This window comes from Solanum pennellii, chromosome 10 (assembly GCF_001406875.1).
Source record: "Solanum pennellii chromosome 10, SPENNV200".
NCBI classification, from domain to species: domain Eukaryota; kingdom Viridiplantae; phylum Streptophyta; class Magnoliopsida; order Solanales; family Solanaceae; genus Solanum; species Solanum pennellii.
In genome coordinates this window covers 63,277,330-63,296,584 of record NC_028646.1, presented here as the reverse complement: position 1 = coordinate 63,296,584, position 19,255 = coordinate 63,277,330, and the positions used below count along the sequence as shown (strand labels likewise).

The window sequence follows — 19,255 nt, the reverse complement described above, 5'->3', positions numbered from 1 at the left end:
TAGCTGGTAAATCAACACCTTCCACAGCTTCAGGATCTAATTCGTCCCTACTATTATCACTATTCAATTCTGAACTATCAATATATTGTTCATCTCCCCCCAATCTTCCTACATACCTAGCAGTTTTGTTCCTTCCAATATCTTCAAATCCCCTATCAACACCAGCGACTCCAACAGTTATTTCCTTTGCAGGAATTAGTTTTTATTTCCTGTAATTTGGTATTCCTTTCATTTCTAAGATTTCTCAACTCTTCATCAATCTCTAAGTCATCTTTATCTGGAATAAAATACTTTTGTGAATCATCACTGCAATCTCAATCAGTTTTAACAGCTTCAAGATCTGATGCATCATCTACACCAACTTCGACATTAATATTTTCAGATTGGGCAGCTTGTTGTAACTCTTCATCCACACCAACTTCAATATCAATATTCTCAGATTGAGCAGCTCTTTGTTGGTCCCCTTCATCCACATTAATATAATGTGAGTTTTCTACCCCATCCTTATTAACACTTTCACCAATTGTTGGCCCACAAAGATAACCTGTAGGGACCCCATCTTTAACAACCTCTACCTCATCCACAACATGTTCAACATACAAGTCCAAAAAATCACCATTACCTAGGTCTTCTATAAGCTTTAGTAAACAGAAATCATTGTTCACTAAGACAAAGTTATTGCTTGTAGGGTCTTTAAAATAAAACTCACCCACAGTAACATACCCCAGGTCTCTAGTATAAAAAAGCAATTCCATTAAGGAAAAGTGGTCTTATCGATACCTACATATTCCACTTCACTTTCCCCTATGTAAGTGAGACCTTCACCAGATGTACCTTTCACAAATTTACACCCCATGGTGAAAACGAGTTAGTATGATAATATCCATAAGATTCCCTGGGAAAATATTCAAATAAAGCCGACAAATTACTGAAGAAACCCTAAAATAATCAAACTTTATTCACATGCGTGCAAACATTATCACAGTACTAACATACAAAAATAGACGAAAATGAAGATTTGAAACTGCAACAACAACAGTAGAACAACAGTCATGGAGATTCGAAAATGAACTTACTTCTCAAGATTTTGACAGCACAAAATTTCCTAGCTTTCTCGAATCAGCCGTAAAACACAACAAACAACAATTATTTTCTTCAATCGAGCACGCCGTAGGAAGAATACATGAAGATTAAAGAGATGAATGCAAGGTTTCCTTAGAGAATCGACCACATTGAGCGGGAAATTGTGAATGAAATCTAGTGTTTTTCAAAATGAATTTTTGGGGATTTTGGGGAATTACTGAGGGGTTGGGTGTTTTACCATGTAGATTAGATTTTTCCACATAGGAGGTGTGTATGTCAAGCGCTCCATCTTAAATAAATGCCTCAAACGACAGGTGACAAGTCAGCCACGTGTGTTTGATAGGTACACTTTTTAAGTGGTTCAAGTGTTCAATAAGAAGGAGCTTTTGTTAAGGTGTCTAAACGAAAAAAGCTTGCAAGTTCAAGAGACCGCTTATGTGTTCCGCCTTTTACTAAAAGACATTTATCCAAGCAATTTTTATAGTAAAAATTTAAGGAATCCCATAGTGTAATTCAATAATTACATTCTGTCCCGATAAATTTAGTATTTACAAAAAATCCCTTAAATTTGTTGTTCTGTGATACTTTAGACTCTAGTGATAGATGGTAAATAATACATGGTAAGTTTAAACTGTTGAGAAAAAAATGGGGAAAAAACGGTACAATTAATGTTGTTACTAAAACAGCTTAATTTAAGGTAACAGATCATTAATCACCATAAAATCAGCACGTAATTGGATATTAATTTCAAATTTTGAAAATCAAAGATTATATCATCTATTTTGAAGTCTATTTATCTTTTCAATCTGGCTTCTTTAAATAATTGTTGATCATTTCTAAGAATCCTTTGAAATCCTTAAAGTACACTACGGTCAATTTGACAATAAGAATATATAATGTTTCTCTTTAGTTATAATTGAATATTGGGGTTTCTCGCTTTTATTTTATGTATGTTATGCTTGGTTGAATATCTGTCTTTTTTTTGTGAACGATGCACTCTATTCATCCAATAGTGTTCAATACAAAACAAATAGATGATAACTATCTACACTCCTATCAATTACAAAAAGTCTATACATGCTACAGCTACAAAACACGAGAAACAATCTTACATAGTGAATAAAAAGACAATACAACAACTTCTCTAATTACAAGACCTAAGGGTATGAATTTGAAGCAAGTAAAGGTCTTTGGAAGCTGGAGATGCTTCTGCCTCTGGTGTTTATATGCAGTACAGTTTCCTTGCATAATCAGTCTGCTGAAGATACTCCTCCCCCCTGGAATCTGATCACATTCTTGTCCTTTAGGAAATTGTTGTTAAAATTGACAGCAAACCTTATGGGATGTGTTGGTATCTTTTTAATCTTGTACTTCATTGGCTGCAATTTGAAAATAAAACAACAAATTATAACGATATTGAAATATAAATACTAAATAAAACAACTAATAACTTACTGATACATGGTTTCAGTTTTCAGAAATTCATACTACATGAAAAACATGTGATACATGTCTACTACATGTATCAGTGAATTAACTAAAACATTATAACATGTGATACATATCTAATACATGTATCAGAAACATCTACTAAACAATATACACACTGATTCTCTATGTATCATCAAGTACAGTTGATGACGCATTTATTAAATTTAGTGAATGATACATTATAACAATTTTCAAAACATGTATCAGTACATCAACTAAACAACTAATACCTTACTGATACATGATATCAGTTTTCAGGAATTCATACTACATGCAAAACATGTGATACATATCTACTACATGTATCAATGCATTGACTAAACACTGTACACACTGATTCTATATGTATCATCAAGCACAGTTGATGACGCATTTACTAAACTTATTGAATGATACATTATAACAATTTTCAAAACTTCATGATACATATAAAATATTATGATACACAACAAATTCATGTATCCATGATATTGTTAAATCCCAGATTTAACTCTTTCAAACTGCTGAGTGCTGCAGATATAAAACGGTTGGCTAACAATGTGGAATGGTTTTGCTTTAGTCAGTTCTTTTTGGCAGATAACAAATGTCTTCCACTTACCCAAAAACTTCTCACATCCATCATCTAAAAGGTGAGATCTATTGACATTTAGCGACTTCAACGAAGTGAGAGCTGCATTATGATAAACGAACTATCAGAAACTTCAACAACGTGATGGAATCCCAGAATAGAGAAGTAATTCCCCGAAAAATTCTCTTTTACTTCATAAAGTTTGTCCCGCAAACTAGTCCTAGTAAGTTAACATGGAAATTAAAACAGTAAAAGCAGACCTGTGAGGTAATCCAAACATGACGCAGTAACAACAGACCCTTCCAAGTTTAGCACGACTAGTTTGTACAGATCTGTAAAAGAATGAAATATTATCAAATCCAGATTACATCTTAACGTAGAACAAAAAGGAAATGTTAACTTTACGAAAAGCAGCCGAAGAGACTATTAATTGAGCTTCTTACAGCCAGAGTCTTTGTTTGAATCCATCTGAAGATTCATAGGATCATGCAAAAAGAACTGAAACTTGATGGAGAACAAAACGGTAGAAGTTAAGAGAAGTTGTCCTGCTTCCTGAAATTTTTACTTTTTTAAATTTCAAATTTTTTGAATTTTGAAATTCAAAATTTCAAAATTTGGTCTTTTATTTAAAATTAATTAAATTTTATAATTCAAAATCAAAAAGCTGATTTAAAAGGTTGAGTGTTTAAATGGATAAAATTCAAAATTCAAAAACTGATTTAAGAGGTTGAGTGTTTTAATGGAGAAAAAATAGGCATTAAAATGGGTAAATGTGTATAATAGGAGAGAAAATGTAATGTATCTAAAAATTTACACTAAAATTAAAAAAAAGGGAATTATGTAATATTTAAAAAAGTAGGGAAAATTAGAGAATATAAAAATTATAGTTGTGTATTTAAGTTATTTTTCCATTTTTATATTAGCCAAACTTTAAATTTGGGTTAGACGTCCATCAGCACTTAGGTGGGCTTAAAATCACAAAACTAGTAAGCCCAATTCAAACATGCTAGAAGCCCAATAAAGATCCAACAATTGTTCGGGTTTTCCGAGTTCTTATCCCGTTTTACCAGCACGCTTCTACCTTCGCCGGTGGACTCTTCCTTCAGTTCTCAGTCACTGAACCCTCGCCGGAGCATCAAAATGGTAACGTCTGCAATTGCTGGAACGTCAATTGTACCAGTCTCTTCCCGGCACCAAACGTCTTTTTCATCTCTGCTTTCCTCTAGGTATTTCATTGCCTTGATATATTGAAGAAGTTAATACTAACTCCATATCTGCAAAAAGAATGACTGGCGTTTGTAGTAGAAAAGTCAGTATTTGAATTTTCTCTGTTAATTGATACAGTAACTTCTGTTTTTGAATGTTGAGAAGGAATTAACAGTAGTTTTTTTTTCCGCAGAAGCTTAAGGAAAAATGTAGTTTCTGTTCTCCGAAGTCCATATTCTGATTCATCAGATATTGGTAAGTTAGGGTCTGGATTAGCAACAGATTTGAGTTTAGTTAAGTTACTTAGTTAGCTACTTAATTATCCTGAACTGGAATATTCTATGAATCTTTGGGTTGTACTTTGCCAATTTCTAGGATTTTCAAGCAAGAAGTTGGGGATCCCATTAAAGTTCAATGAGTACGAATCCGGTGCTCATACCAATTCAAGGTTTAATCTTCTATCCTCAGAGGCTCAGACTGCATATGCGAGTAGTCAGACTTTTTTTAAAATCAGTACCTTAATGCTAAAAAATGCGTGTACTTGCTATTATTTTGTTCTTATTGTATTGCCTTAAAAAAGGTTATATTTTTGTAAAATATACTGCCAGATGCAGCACTGATGTAGTTTTGAAAGAAAATAAGAATACAGGGACATTCTCCACACTAGATCTTCTAACAGATGTTCTTTGATCTAGATTTTAGAAGGTTAATTTTTCCCTTGCTATTGAGATGTGTGTACTGTTGTTTTCATTAACTTATAATGCTTTATGTTTTTCCTTCAATACTCGCTAGAAATATGGTTTTTGAAATTAATTATGAGTATCTTCACTTTCACGTCATTGGTTTATGTACGTTGTTAGAAACTGAGAATATGCCGAAGAGAAAAAATTATCACGCCCGCTTTACTATTGTTATGGTGCTTGCTAGGTTTCAGACAACTGGATGAAATAGGTTGAAAGACAACAATCTCTCGTAGGGAAATGTTGTAACAATTTATCCAAAATATATGTCCATATTACACAAAAAATAAATAAATAAGACACGAGCATAGACCAAAATGTTCATGGAGAAAAGATGGTCAGCCAACCTGCACTTAACTAGCAAGCAGAAATATTGCATTGTGAATTTCTCTTGTGTACTTGGAGGTCTCTGAAAATTTGCTTGGTCAATGTTCACACACAAAGACCAAATGATTGATTGAAACATGTCACCTAGAAAATATAACAGCTGCTGTTTTGAAATTCATGGGAACAGCTATGGTGTTATCGTAGCAAAAGAGGGGGCTAATCCACCCATCATGCCCGCCGTGATGACACCAGTGGGCGCGTTGGATCTTTCTACCGTGTTATTCAGGAATCGAATTATCTTCATTGGACAACCAGTCAACTCTGCAGTTGCTCAGAAAGTAATATCACAACTTGTGACCCTTGCAACTATAGATGAAAACGCAGATATTTTGGTACTGCTTTGCTTTATCATAACTGTATAGCTTGATTTTTATCAAGTTGTATGTAGAAAGGAATATCTTACAATTGCATCCATGTTTTGCAATATCAGATCTATCTTAACTGTCCTGGTGGAAGCACGTACTCTGTCTTGGCAATATATGACTGCATGTCATGGGTAAGTATGCCACTTTATAGTGTCTATAATCATTCCGTTTAATCAACTTTGAACAACATTCAATTGCAGAATATGCTCTACTGCCTGACATTGTGTTCTTATGAGTTACAATTATTATGCTATCAACAATGACTTTCTTTTTTCCCAGATAAAGCCTAAGGTTGGTACAGTATGTTTTGGAGCTGCTGCAAGCCAAGGAGCACTTCTTCTTGCTGGTGGAGAAAAGGGCATGAGGTATGCAATGCCAAATGCACGTATAATGATTCATCAACCTCAAAGTGGATGTGGAGTAAGTTCTCGTCTCGTTTGCTGAGAGTTTCAGTTAAGATGTGTTACTTTGAGTGAGTTACAACTACCTCTCCTCTGATTGGCAATATTACAAACACCCCCCAACCCTCCCCCTCTCTCCCCAAAAAAGATCTTTTTACTTCCAATTAGTTGGATGATCACTCTTTGTTACCTTTTTCTTTTCTAATATAAATTCCTCAAACAGTTAAAAAAGGGAAACATCTAATTTGATACGACATAAACTTTGTATAATTGATTGTAAAATTGTACTACTAAACTTTGTATAGGTGCTATACTACTAAACACTTGGTTTGTGCCAATCTGCGATATATTTATCTTTTTCCATCAGGCATAATGAAAGGGAATTTTCATTTTTTGGTGATAAATTCTAGTTCTTTATCTCAATATATCAAATATCTTTTAGAATATTTCTCCTGTTTCAAAACGGTATGAAGATGCTCCTTTTAGCTACTTAAACTAGTTTTATTTGTATTAAAAGTCTACTTGCACTAACTGCTTTAGGGGCACGTGGAGGATGTGCGGCGCCAAGTAAACGAAGCGGTTCAATCTCGCCAGGTTAGTACTATTTCTTATTCTACCTTCTGTTTCTGATAATCTACAAGTGGGTTTAGAACAAGATTATCTTTGCTCAGCTCCAAATTTAAATTTAATGCTCTCTTTATCTTGATCTTTTTCTTGACACTTGCTATACAACGGGGAAATGACATTATAAATATTACTAGAAAGTTCTCGTTTCATGAGCACCAACCTTAAATTTGCAAGCGAAGTTAATTTGCAATTCCTGAAAGACTTAAAGCTTAATATCATAATTATCAGATTCAATGCGTATCATGTACCACATTTAGTTTGTAGAATGTATGGCAACATTCAATGAAAATGATTATGATAATGACCAAAGAATACTTGGGAAATATCATGGTTACAGATTCAACAGTTATGTACATCGTTACATAGCCCTTTGAAAGATTTGATACCAACCTAATTTTAATATCATAATGTTTGCAAGATCAAGTTATAATGGTACAACCAAAATAAACAATAACAAGAATGAAAATTAAACTGAAAGCCTTCTGATAAATTTATCATGCATCATTTATATTGTTATCAGCAATATCACCAACAAGACTCTTCCTAGATTTAACATGACTCAGAAAATTTTGACGACTCATAGTATACGTAGGGAAATTGTAAGATACAAATAAAATGTATGCACTATATAAACATGATCAAAATATAGGAATTGTTTTCTTATCTTCTTAAGAAAAAGGATAGGAATTGTTGAAATTTTTGACGAACCATATATACAGATACAGAACTTGTCTACTAGGGTATAAAGCTAAGTTGATGGAGATCCACTTGGTATTTGTGATACTCTACTAAGTCATTGTTATACTAAATCATAAAAAAAAAAATACAAATTCATTGTTATACGATCATCCAGATTAAGCATGGTGGTGATTAGATTGAGAATTCAGCACAGAAGTTTCCATGGACTTCCTATTCCATGTGTATTTTGAAAAACACAAGGACAGCATAGGATCATGATGACCATAAAGAAGTATCCTTGTAAACTTCAGTTTCAGTCTTACTGTTTTGTGTCTAGGCTCTTATTTTAGCTTATTAAAAAAAGATTGTTGATGGGAATGCATGTGTGCTCGAATGATCACCAAATTTTTCAGTTCATTTTTATACATGGGTGTCAAACTTCTGGGTATTATTTTAAGCTAGCATTGATGGCCCTTCACAGATAGCATGTTTTTTTACCCGCTCCCTAGGAGGTCCCTCCTTTTTTCCTCCCTTGGTGATTCGGACTCACAACTTTAGGTTGGAAGTGAGGGGTACTTACCATCCGAGCAACTCCCTCTAGTCTCACAGAGAGCATGTGACTTTGTGAACTTGAATGATATGATGCACCAGACTTGTGACTAGGACATAAGATTGTTAAGTTGGGATAATCGGAAATAGGATATTGTAGTTCACCTATAAAATTAAGAACCTCCAACAGAGTAGTTTACCTCCGTCCAAATTTATCGGATGGTATTTCATTTTTAGTTCATCTCAGATAGAACGACACCTTTCTATATGTAGAAATAGTTAAGACTTTTGAATTTTTCACTTATTGTTAATGAGATATTTATTACTCCCTCTGTCCCATTTTATGTGGCACTTTTCGTTTTTCAAGAGTCAAACAATTTAACTTTGACCGGACATTTGCGTATGGAATTTTCAAAATTTTGGAAATAAAATTTATATATTTGTAAACTACATAGAGAGTACTATAAGTCACAATAATTGATAATTCAAAATGTTAAAAGGATCTATGAAAAAATTACGGTCAAAGATACACTTGTTTGAATTTTGAAATGCGAAAAGTGCCACATAATGGGACGGAGAGAGTCCGAACAAAATTTTATAGATGGTTACAGTTTACAAGTTTCAAAGTTTGACTTTTATTCTTAAACTCCGTGTCCAGTCAAACATCGTCTCAATTTTTTGGGATAGGAGTAGTGTAGTTTCCAGAATTTTATATGATTGAGTTGATATATCTTCTTGACTATACAGAAAGTCGACAAAATGTATGCTGCTTTTACTGGCCAATCAATTGAGATGATACAAACATACACTGAAAGGGATCGTTTTATGTCTTCCGCTGAGGTAATGTTGTTGCTCATGCTATAACTTTAATGCTGGTGTTTTAGATGCTACTCCTTGCTCCACAGTGTTTCTAAATGCCCCCAAAAACTTGTTTCCAAATTTAATTAGTAGTAATTTCTCGCAGTGTAGATGTGGTGCCGTTTTATCTGATCTGATTTCCTTCATTGTCAGTTTTAGCTGGGCATGATACAAAAATCCCTCTTATTAATCAAACATTTTCTTTCTTTACTGCTCAATGACAGGCCATGGAGTTTGGTCTCATCGACCGGGTGCTAGAAACAGAATACTAGTTGCAAATGGAAATGATAGCTTGCTTTCAAGAGATGAAAAAACTGCTGTTGATCATTAACTACTTGGAAACACAAGAAACTGGCTCTTGCAAATTCGTGTAGTAGTTCCTCACATACTTCCGATCGATGAACGTTCAAGATCTCCGAAAGCATAATATTGAAGGCAATATTGTATTTACTAATTAGTCTCTCCTGCAGATTCACTCTAGCACTTTTACCTGTATTGATCAAAGTCAGTTCATTTATATGACTAAATTGCATTTCAGAGGTTGTGGTGTACTTTTGCCAAATATATACAAGTACTTTTAATGCACCTGCAAACTCTTGGGAAACAACGAAAGCTAAATGAGCCAACCTCCATATGATAAAGCATAGTGAAAAAAGACAAATATACCTTTGAAATATCGTAAATGGTATGTAGATATACTCCGTCATACTTTTGGAATATTGATGCCCCTGTTGCCCAAAAACTGGAGCATATATATTCTCCACTCGAATAGAAAACTAAATGGCGATATGTGACGGTATCATATCCATCGATTTGATATTTAATTAATGTCGGATCAACGGATAAGATTATGACACGTGTATGTTCGTTAGTATATAAGGTATAAATGCTTTAGTTTTCGAACGACATGGACGCTAATGTCTCAAAAGTATAACGAAAGGTATCTGCATACCATTCTCAATAGTTTGGGAATATATTTATCCCTTTTCCCTAAAGTATAATGTCATGACTCTAATAAAACGTTCATTTTTCTTTTTCAGAATGAACAAGTTTCAAATATCTGAGATTTTGAGGGCATTATCCACCTGGCTTCTCGCACGTGAAAATTGTTGTTAAGAGTTAATTGCATCGTTTTTATTGTACTTGAAATTTGTCGTTATTAATTCATAGGCCTTCATTTGGAAAGTTCATATCGTCTTTCATTTCATTATCTCAAAAGTCCATAACCTCACTAGTGTATTTTCTTTCAATCAATAATCACTTGTTTATCAACATGAACATAAGGCTTTTAGCACTTGATTTGTATATTAATAATTTTCTGTAACTCATATCAAGGTTCAAACTTCAAACGGTCTTTTAAGCATTAAACTTCTCCTCATACTATGATTAAATTTTAAGGGAAATTTAGTGCTTAGAAAATGATACCAAGCAAAATAACTATCATTTTTGTTTAGGGAAAATACACTTCAGAGTTTACAACTAAATTAATAGGCACATAATCAAAACCTAATAAGTATAAATTAAATCTTGTAAGGTCAAGTTTCCATTATACTTTATTGTAATAAAATTGAACGACTTGCACCAGATACCATCATCTTCAGATTATTTAATACGAATTTTTTTATTTTACTCCCACTTATTGTGCACAACACGATCACTTGCCTTTTGTTGGGTATTTGTTGTCACAACACTTTGTTATCTCCTGTATTCAAATTAGCAAATCAGAAGAAAAAAAAGATGAAAAGAAAAACACAAAGAATTATCCGAGTCCACAGAATCTACTGTGTGTCCTTAAGAAATTTAATCCCCTCAAGTATCCGAGGTTACAGATTAATTCCTCTCAAGATAAAATGGATTAACCATTAAAGAAGTAGCGGTACCTCAAACTTCAATAATTTCAACGAACTCAAAATGACAGCAACAAATCACACATTCAGACACGATCGATCGATTTTGTTTTGTAAGAAATGTATGCAAAAGAATGGAAGAATTCAATTCTAAAAAATGAGATACAACCTCTCTATTTATAGCCAACAAAGGGTAAAGGTCACAACTCTTAGGAAAGAAGACAACCTTCCAGAAATGTCACAACACTTTGGAAAAGACACAACCTTTTAAATGGTTACAACCCTTTAGAAAGGACACAACCTTTCATAAATGTCACAACCCTCCGACAAAGTGACAACCCTTCAGGAGAGTCACAACCCTTCATTTCCTGTTCATACCTTTAATATCCAACACACTTTTCACATAGTGATGTTATAAAATTCTATCAAGGTTCAAAAGATTTTATTTTAATTACAATGAAGTATGAACAATAACTTGAATTGAAATGAATGATATATACAAGTTCTAGTAACAAAATTTTAGTTTGAAATCCTTAAATTGGTAAAAGTTATTCTTTTGAATAGGGAGAATATTTGTTCTGCATGAGTCATTGGCTGATACAATCAAAGTGAAAGGTATATTGATAGTTAATCCTTTCAATTATCTGTTCATTAGAAAAATTATACGTGGAATCGGAAAATATTTTTAGTAAAACAATTTAACTTAGGTCAGAATTAATCAAAATTATTTTTAGCTATATGAATTTAAAGATAAAAACTAAGATTTTGAAAAATAGTTAATTTACCTTAGAGAACCAATTTATTTAGTAAAGGAACAAGATGAGCCCTAAATAGAATATCTATATTATTGATTTTCTTCTATTTTGTCATTCTTGAACCCTTAACTTATAAGTGGTTGGGAGAAAATTGCTCAACCCGTCAACTACTATGATCAAGAAGGCCGATTAATTTTCTTTAACTCATATCAAGATTTAAAAGGTATTTTTTTAAGTATCAAATTTTTATGAAATCGTGACAATTAAAAAAAAATAAAGAGTTTAAACTATTATACTAGGACAAATAAACTACCAAGGATCCTCATAAAATATGGAGGTAGACTAAATGCTCAATTTATTTCAGCAAAATACATTGCACGAGTTCACTATCAAACTAACAGCTATATAACATATCAGATACAAATAGTCTCATAGGTACTAAGTGTCCTTATACTTTATTGTACTTTTATTGAATAACTTGCGATAGATCAACACAAATTCTTAAACCCCATTTAATGTGCACAAGGCAAGCACTTGTATTGCACATTGGTGGTTTTGGAAAATTGTTATCAAGGTTCAAAATGTATAATTGATTGCAATAAACAAGACGATTAAATTGAAATTAAGATACATACAAGTAGTAGTAACTAAAGTCTGTATTAACGTGAAATAAATATTGATGATATTGACAACATCATCCATATATGATTTTCTTTACGAATTAGGATGAGAACCTTAGGATTAATGACATCTATCTAAATGAATAGTGAAACTTCGACATTACTCTTTCCTTCCCTATCCATGAGGAGCTCCAAAAGATCATCATGAGATACACAATTCCTCATAAAAGTCCTGAGTAGGATACACCTATGTTAGGGCTAACTCTGAGGATGTCTCACACATACATGAAGTATAATAGGATTGCAGATTGGTTGACAAAAGAGAGAGCAAAAAAAAAGAAAAGGTTTTTAATGCAACTATCATCTAACCAACTCCTTCAATGTATGCTTACAAAGAATTGAAACAAGACAACCTAGGATTACCTATGTTAGACTAATATTTTTTGATGATACTATTATCCAGGGCTAGTATGTGCACATTTAACTTCTAATGTGTACCTCTTGATAAGGGCCACACTCACTCAACCTTACAATTTATTATTTCATCTTTCTTTTTTCTTAAGCTCATTTTAGTTCAAATAACATTTAAGTGGTATTTATTATTTTTTCTGTCCACATTTATTTGTCATGTTACATTTTTTAAATGTCAATGTGATTTAAAATTTAATTAGATTACGTTTATTCGATATTTTTTTAAAAAAAAATAGATAGTCAAAAACTATACGAAATGTACTATAAATTGCAATTTTTTGCATATCAATATGATGAAAATATACATCGTAAAATGTTGATCAAAATTTTTATAATTTGACTCTAAAAGGAAACCATGACATTTAATTGTGGACGGATGGAGTAACTTTAGGGTGACAATTGGACAAGTTGAGTTAAATTTGTACGGGTCCAAATGGATCAAGAAAACCCAACTCAAATTTGTTTGAGCTAAAATGAATTAGGCAACTGTCTAATTTACTAAGGTTAATAGCTTTATTTTTTATTTTATAAGCTTTTAGTACCTAATAATTTTTTTTCTTTATTAACTATACATAACATATAAAATCGAAAAATAAAATAAATTTAAAATACTTTTGACAAAAATTTTCAAAAAACATTTTGATTACTTATCAACTCAATTTTTAATGAATTGAAATAAATTGAACATACAAATGAACGACAATCCAAATTTAAATTAATTGAATGGGACTAAATAAATTGAGTTTGCTTTTGCCACCCTAATTAACCATCAATTTTAACATTATCGACCGCCTTGATCATACTGTATTATTTTTCCATCCAAAATAGTAGGCTGAGTTAAATTGTATTAGTGAGTCGAACGGCGACCTCAAAATCCTCCGTTAAAACTTGTTATTGTTTTCCCAATTCTTTACTGGAGAAGTGATAACTGCGCGAGGATTGTTTCAACTCTGGCTACAAAGATTCAGTTGTATGAACTAGACTAGATGGATCCCGAGGTTTTTATTCCTTTTTACACTTTTCTTATGCATCTATTTTATCCTTGAATTTTTTATTTCTGTGTTGACATGGATAATTGTTTTTTTGTTGATTTGGGATCTTCAGTTTCTGTTGATTTTTTATTCTTCTTTCAATTTGTTATGCAATTGTGAATTTTTCTATGATTAATGAATTTGTTTTTGGTACACCCACATGTCTAATTCGACTAGTTTTGGATTGAGGTGTTGATTGGTATTTTGGAGAATTTGGGAGTGGATTCATTAGTGTTGATATTATAGTAAACAGCGGTGACATAAAGATGCAGCAGCCTTTTTTTTTAATGACCATGGTGTTAAGATTTGATAATAACTCAGATGACCCTTTTTTAATGACTATGGTGTCTGGGCCAGCTTTCCCTCACCTCGATTAATTCCACATGATATATGTCACCTCCTACGAGCAATTTATACGAGGTAACTCTATCCACAAATGTTAGGATTGATGAGAAGGAATGATTTAGTGTTTATCTCCGGTGGGATTTGAACCTGAGATCTTATGGCTCTTAATGGCTTCATTGACCACTAGGTCACACCCTTTGGATTAGCCCAAAAGCAGCCTCAGGAGTGGATATGTTTCAAGTGTTGGACCAAAAGCAGACTACTTTATTCTTCTCTTTGTTCATTAGCTTTTTTTTATTTCCGATGGTTAAGGCAACAAACTTGATACTTCTTTTATAACATGTCCGAGGAATTTGTATCGAAGTGTCTTCGAAAATCACTGTAACGTCATCTTTCTGTCTAAACTGTTGGTGCATATTTTTGAGGTTGTTGCATTCTAATCTTTGGCATCTTGGCACTTCATTGGTTGAATTGTGGAATTAGTTCTATAAGTTAATGCTGCTCTTACAGTTCCAGCAAAAGAAATTGAATTTTTTTTTTCGTGCATCTTTTCTCCGGTTATCTTTAGAACGTATCAACTATATGAATGTGAATTCCATTCAATGCAGGTTGGATTGAGACTTCTTTTTTCTCCACTGGCTTCTAATATTGTTGTGCGGACAGCATGGTGAGCTGTTATTTAATTTTGTTTACTCGAACTATTGTTTATGATTATATGAGAACTTGTTTATCAATTAAAAGTATGATTCTTATTTGGGGAAGGTAAGAGAAGATTGCTTATGTAATTGTTGATTTGTTGTTATTATGGGACATTTACAGCTGTTCTGTGGGGGTTGTTTTACCTGTTTATTCCACATTTAAGGCAATCGAGGGAAGAGATGAAAACGAGCAGAGAAAGTGGCTACTGTATTGGGCAGGTTTGTGCTGTTGTTTATTTAGTTTTCTTTCTTAATGTTTTTCTTCTTTGAGTATACAACAACAAACGTACGCTATTTACTTTTGCTTAAGATGCAGTCTCTTATCTTTTTTCCTTTAGTATTCAAGTTTCTGTGTAAAACAACTACAAATATCCCCTAGTTAGTTAATAGATACTTCTTGTTGTTGAATTTAGTTACAGGGTGAAAGAACTATCTATTCAACAAAGAACTGTTTTTAACCAAAAAATACAACATAGAACTGTTTATATGTTTTCGGGAGGGATTATGGAGAAGATATATTTAGATTTTAGGCACCTAAATATACTAGAACATTAGAATTTTGTATTGAAAGTCATGGATGATTACTATTACTATTTCAAAGCATCTATTGAATTTTACCTTCAAACAACCTAAAAAACGATAATGATTGCAATGATTCTAACAAACAACATATGTTTGAATTTTGCAATAAGTTAAGACTAGAATTTTCATACATGCTAGGCATATCTACTTTCTGTGGGCATTTATTGTGATTCACTTTTATGTAGCATACCTGCTCAGATTGTATGTTCGTATTATAATGTTCAGTCTAACTCCTTGATAGTTTCTCTTCATGTACGCTTGGGTTACCGAAAAATTTGGTTGCATTTTTTTGGAGATTCTTCTTAGAACTGAGAGAGGTTTCTTTTGCTTGCAGCTTATGGGTCTTTCAGTGTTGTTGAGTTATTCACCGATAAATTTCTCTATTGGTATAGCTCCTTAACTCATTTTACTTTTAAATCTTTCTACTGTTACTGCTAGTTTAATCCTGTTGATGTTTTTTCTCTTCTAATTTTATCAGGTTTCCACTTTATTACCACATGAAGTTTGCATTTCTTGTTTGGCTTCAACTGCCTACTACTGATGTAAGCTAAAAGCAAATTCTCTTTTCCTTTGCTTTGTCCCTGCTGTTCTTTATTCATCCTTCTCTGTTATAATTTTATTTTCTTAAATTCTCCCATGTAAGGGATTGCACATAATCATACTTTGTTCCTGGATTGAATTTCTCACTACTTATAATTTTTATTGGCAAATATCAATGTTTGACACTTCGGGGAATGACTCAGCATATGGTAGGACGACTAAAATAGGAGCAGCAGGGTGAATGTCACGATCCGAGACTACTCCCTAGTCGTGACATGATGCTTTAAGCCACAAGTGACCCCAAGCTAACCTTATGGTTTGATACGACCCCAAGATTAACATAAGAGGAATAAGTGAAGATAATTGAAATACTGAGCGGAAGCTAAAACTGAATAGTCCATTAAGAATCAAATAGACAAACATCTGATAGAACATAGCTGAATCTAAACTAATTGTCCGAAAGCCTCCAGTTATATGAGTTGCTAGGACAACCCCTAGCTAACTCCAATTGTCTGAAAACTAAAAGAAACATAACTGAATGACTAAAAGTAAGGGTCATCCTCAAAGGATGAGGACTCACCGAATACTGCTGCTACGTTGACTGGAATCCATACTAACCACAAGCTGAGTGCTGAACGTCTGGGCCTATATTATCAAAGAATGCAGGCAAAACGTATGTGGTCTCTTTGAATGTACCAAGTATGCAGGATAAACATGATAAACATAAATATTGAACATGCTAAACTGAAGAGACATACTGATGCATTGACCAAGAAGATAACATAAAATCTGATAATATGTTGGAATAACTGAATGCTTGGTCATGCAATAACTGATAGACTGACTGTGGGAGGTAAATACTAACCGACATATAACCATGTGAATTACCACATGGAGTTTGATGTATAATCCAGATCAAAAGGGCTAAATACACTTTGCCAAGGTATAAAGGTTGACCTGAGCTGAGCTAATGTCTATAAAGACTAGGGAGCCGCCTCAACTGATGGGACACTCCTTAAATCCTACGGTGACACACAATTTTGGAACTAAGGGATTTCTGTACTAAAGAATCCAACGGACGCTGATCGTGAGCATTCAACCCTAACTCCGCTCGGTGCTAAGACTCCCAACGACAAACATGCAATTAACTGATACAGTAATAGTTTTGTAATACTGAAATAATACTGGTTATTGATGATAACTGAGTAGCTCATGAATCATGATTTAATTATTGATAATACTGAAAGACACTTTATCTGGAAGTATCTATAATCACGAAACCTGATAATCTGATAATATGCATTCTGAAATTACATAGTAATTCTGAATCATGAGTATACTTGTATATTGAGGGTCCATGTAATAATATCGAAAACATGGAATTATAGGTAAAATTGTGTAATTTAAAGGCTTATCATGACGAGGAACTGAATTGCATTGAAAAAACATGAAAATACTAGTAAAACCCAAGTTGTAGAGAAAACATAAAATCTGAGGTTTCTTTGAAACTCAATGGGTGAAATGAACTCCAGTGATGAAATTCCACATACCTGGAATGGACACCTTGACTTGAATTCTTGAATGGAGAGTTGAAGCTTTGAAACTCTAGTTCTTGTTTGAGAGGAAACTCGAGAGAGGAAATCTGATTTGGGGAGTTGTGCGTGAAAGAGGAGGGTTTAGGTCACTAAATTCCCCTTCATCCCATTTAGAATAGGTTAATAGTATAATGATTAAAAGAGTGGGAAAAAAAACAAAACGACCCTGATTGAAACTGACTTAGCCAGGGTTCTACGAGGCCATCTATGGTCTGTGATTCCATCCACGGACTGAGAACCCTATTTGTAGAAATTAGAGAAGTTTCTAAAGTTCGATTTTAGGAGACCAATCTACGGTCCATAAAACGTTCTACGACCTGTAAACCAGGCTTGTCCTGTTCAGAACCGTAAACTTAACTCGTAGATCTTAGACCACTTTTCCCTGTTTCTGAAGTTGGTTTATGACTACCATCGACGGTATGTAGTACCTTTTAAAGCCTGTAGATGGCGCTCCTAAAACACAGAATTTCTGCAGACTTTGGAATGATTCTGAGATTCTCCTGATCTGATCTGAGCTAGGAACTTTTGGGGTGTTACAAGGAAGTAGTGACATTTGTAGCATTGAGAGTAATTTCGGACTATGTTGCCGAGACTCTTCAAATATATCAATGGGTGCATGGGGCATCCTCCAAAAGTACTGCATTTTTGGAGAAATCTGACACGGTTGCGGCAATATTTTTTGAGAGCCCGATCAACAGAGGTTTTGGAATCGCTGTTGTTTGCTAGAGTTACTTAGATTGTTGGAATAACAATGGTATTTGGTTTCATTGGGCATCAGCAATAGTTTTGGAAGCAGTCTTGTTTGTCATAGTTTCTTGGATTTTTTGGAGAACAAATTATTTAGGGTGGGGTTAGACATTATTTCTTAACTTAGAGAGTACGAAGCATATATTTACCAATTCCCATTAGTATTAATTACTTAATTATAGGCATATACGCTCCGGTCCATTTTAATTGTCGTGCTTACTAATAATAATTGGTCCAAAATAGTTTGTCATTTTAGAAAATAAGATATAATAGACTACAAGTTTATGCACTCACTTGTAGATTCGCTAATTACATATTTTATTAAGTAGACCATGTGTAAAAATTTTGTTGATAGATATGGTGAGTTTAACTAATGGAGCAATATAGATCTTGATTCTCTTCCATGTTTTGAGCCAAATTTTCTTCTAGGTTCGAGAATTTTTTCATTTGGATGCATGTTTGCCCTGTTAAAGCACTAATCATATGTCGCGAATGTTCCAAATCAGTTTTTTATTGGTTGTTTCCTAATGCGTTGACCACTTTAAATATGTTAACGCAAGGTTTTAGGAAACTTGGTGAGCTTTAAGCAGACACAATGAAATCATGTTTCATCATGGTAGGTCCAAGACAAAAAAAAAAGAGAGGATATAAAACATACATTAAGAGTTGTTGATTAAAAACAAGCATACGTAAAGAACATATTATTGTATGTCAGAACTTAGTGTCTCTTTTCTTGTTTTGCCATTTTGATTTTGCTTGTCAACGTTGATTTTACACAAATTTTGGATGTCTTTCATCCATTGCTGCCTAAATGTATTGCTTTATACTTTCTGCTTATAGATGTGTACTGGATTAAATGAATAGTATAGAGATTTCATGACACTACCAGATGTGGCAGAAAAATCTAAAATATATTTAAAAATTTGCTGTTGACAGGGGGCAAGGCAAATGTATATGACTCACCTTCGTCCTTTCCTCTTGAAGCATCAAGCCAGGCTGGACCAAGTAGTTGGATTTTTGTATGGTCAAATGGTAATCATAAACTTCATCTTCATATCCCCCTCCCCCCCT

The 19,255-nt window shown here is 33.4% G+C and overlaps 2 protein-coding genes across 2 annotated transcripts in view; both read left to right on the top strand.

Moving 5' to 3' along the window:
* Positions 1-4,179: 4,179 nt before the first annotated feature.
* LOC107002613 (ATP-dependent Clp protease proteolytic subunit 6, chloroplastic) lies at positions 4,180-9,538 on the top strand. Its single transcript, XM_015200700.2, has 9 exons — positions 4,180-4,368; positions 4,542-4,603; positions 4,724-4,796; positions 5,603-5,807; positions 5,906-5,971; positions 6,120-6,260; positions 6,782-6,835; positions 8,843-8,935; positions 9,178-9,538. Exons 1-9 carry the CDS (start codon positions 4,283-4,285, stop codon positions 9,223-9,225), a joined length of 828 nt encoding a protein of 275 aa, XP_015056186.1. The 5' UTR covers positions 4,180-4,282; the 3' UTR covers positions 9,226-9,538.
* Positions 9,539-13,424: 3,886 nt separating this feature from the next.
* LOC107032376 (HVA22-like protein k) overlaps positions 13,425-19,255 on the top strand; it is a 7,638-nt gene continuing 1,807 nt past the window's right edge. The window contains exons 1-6 of the mRNA XM_015233969.2: positions 13,425-13,644; positions 14,631-14,689; positions 14,842-14,939; positions 15,637-15,688; positions 15,781-15,844; positions 19,121-19,216. Coding sequence (XP_015089455.1) covers positions 13,633-13,644; positions 14,631-14,689; positions 14,842-14,939; positions 15,637-15,688; positions 15,781-15,844; positions 19,121-19,216 — 381 coding nt within the window. The 5' untranslated portion in view covers positions 13,425-13,632. The remainder of the gene's footprint in view (positions 13,645-14,630; positions 14,690-14,841; positions 14,940-15,636; positions 15,689-15,780; positions 15,845-19,120; positions 19,217-19,255) is intronic.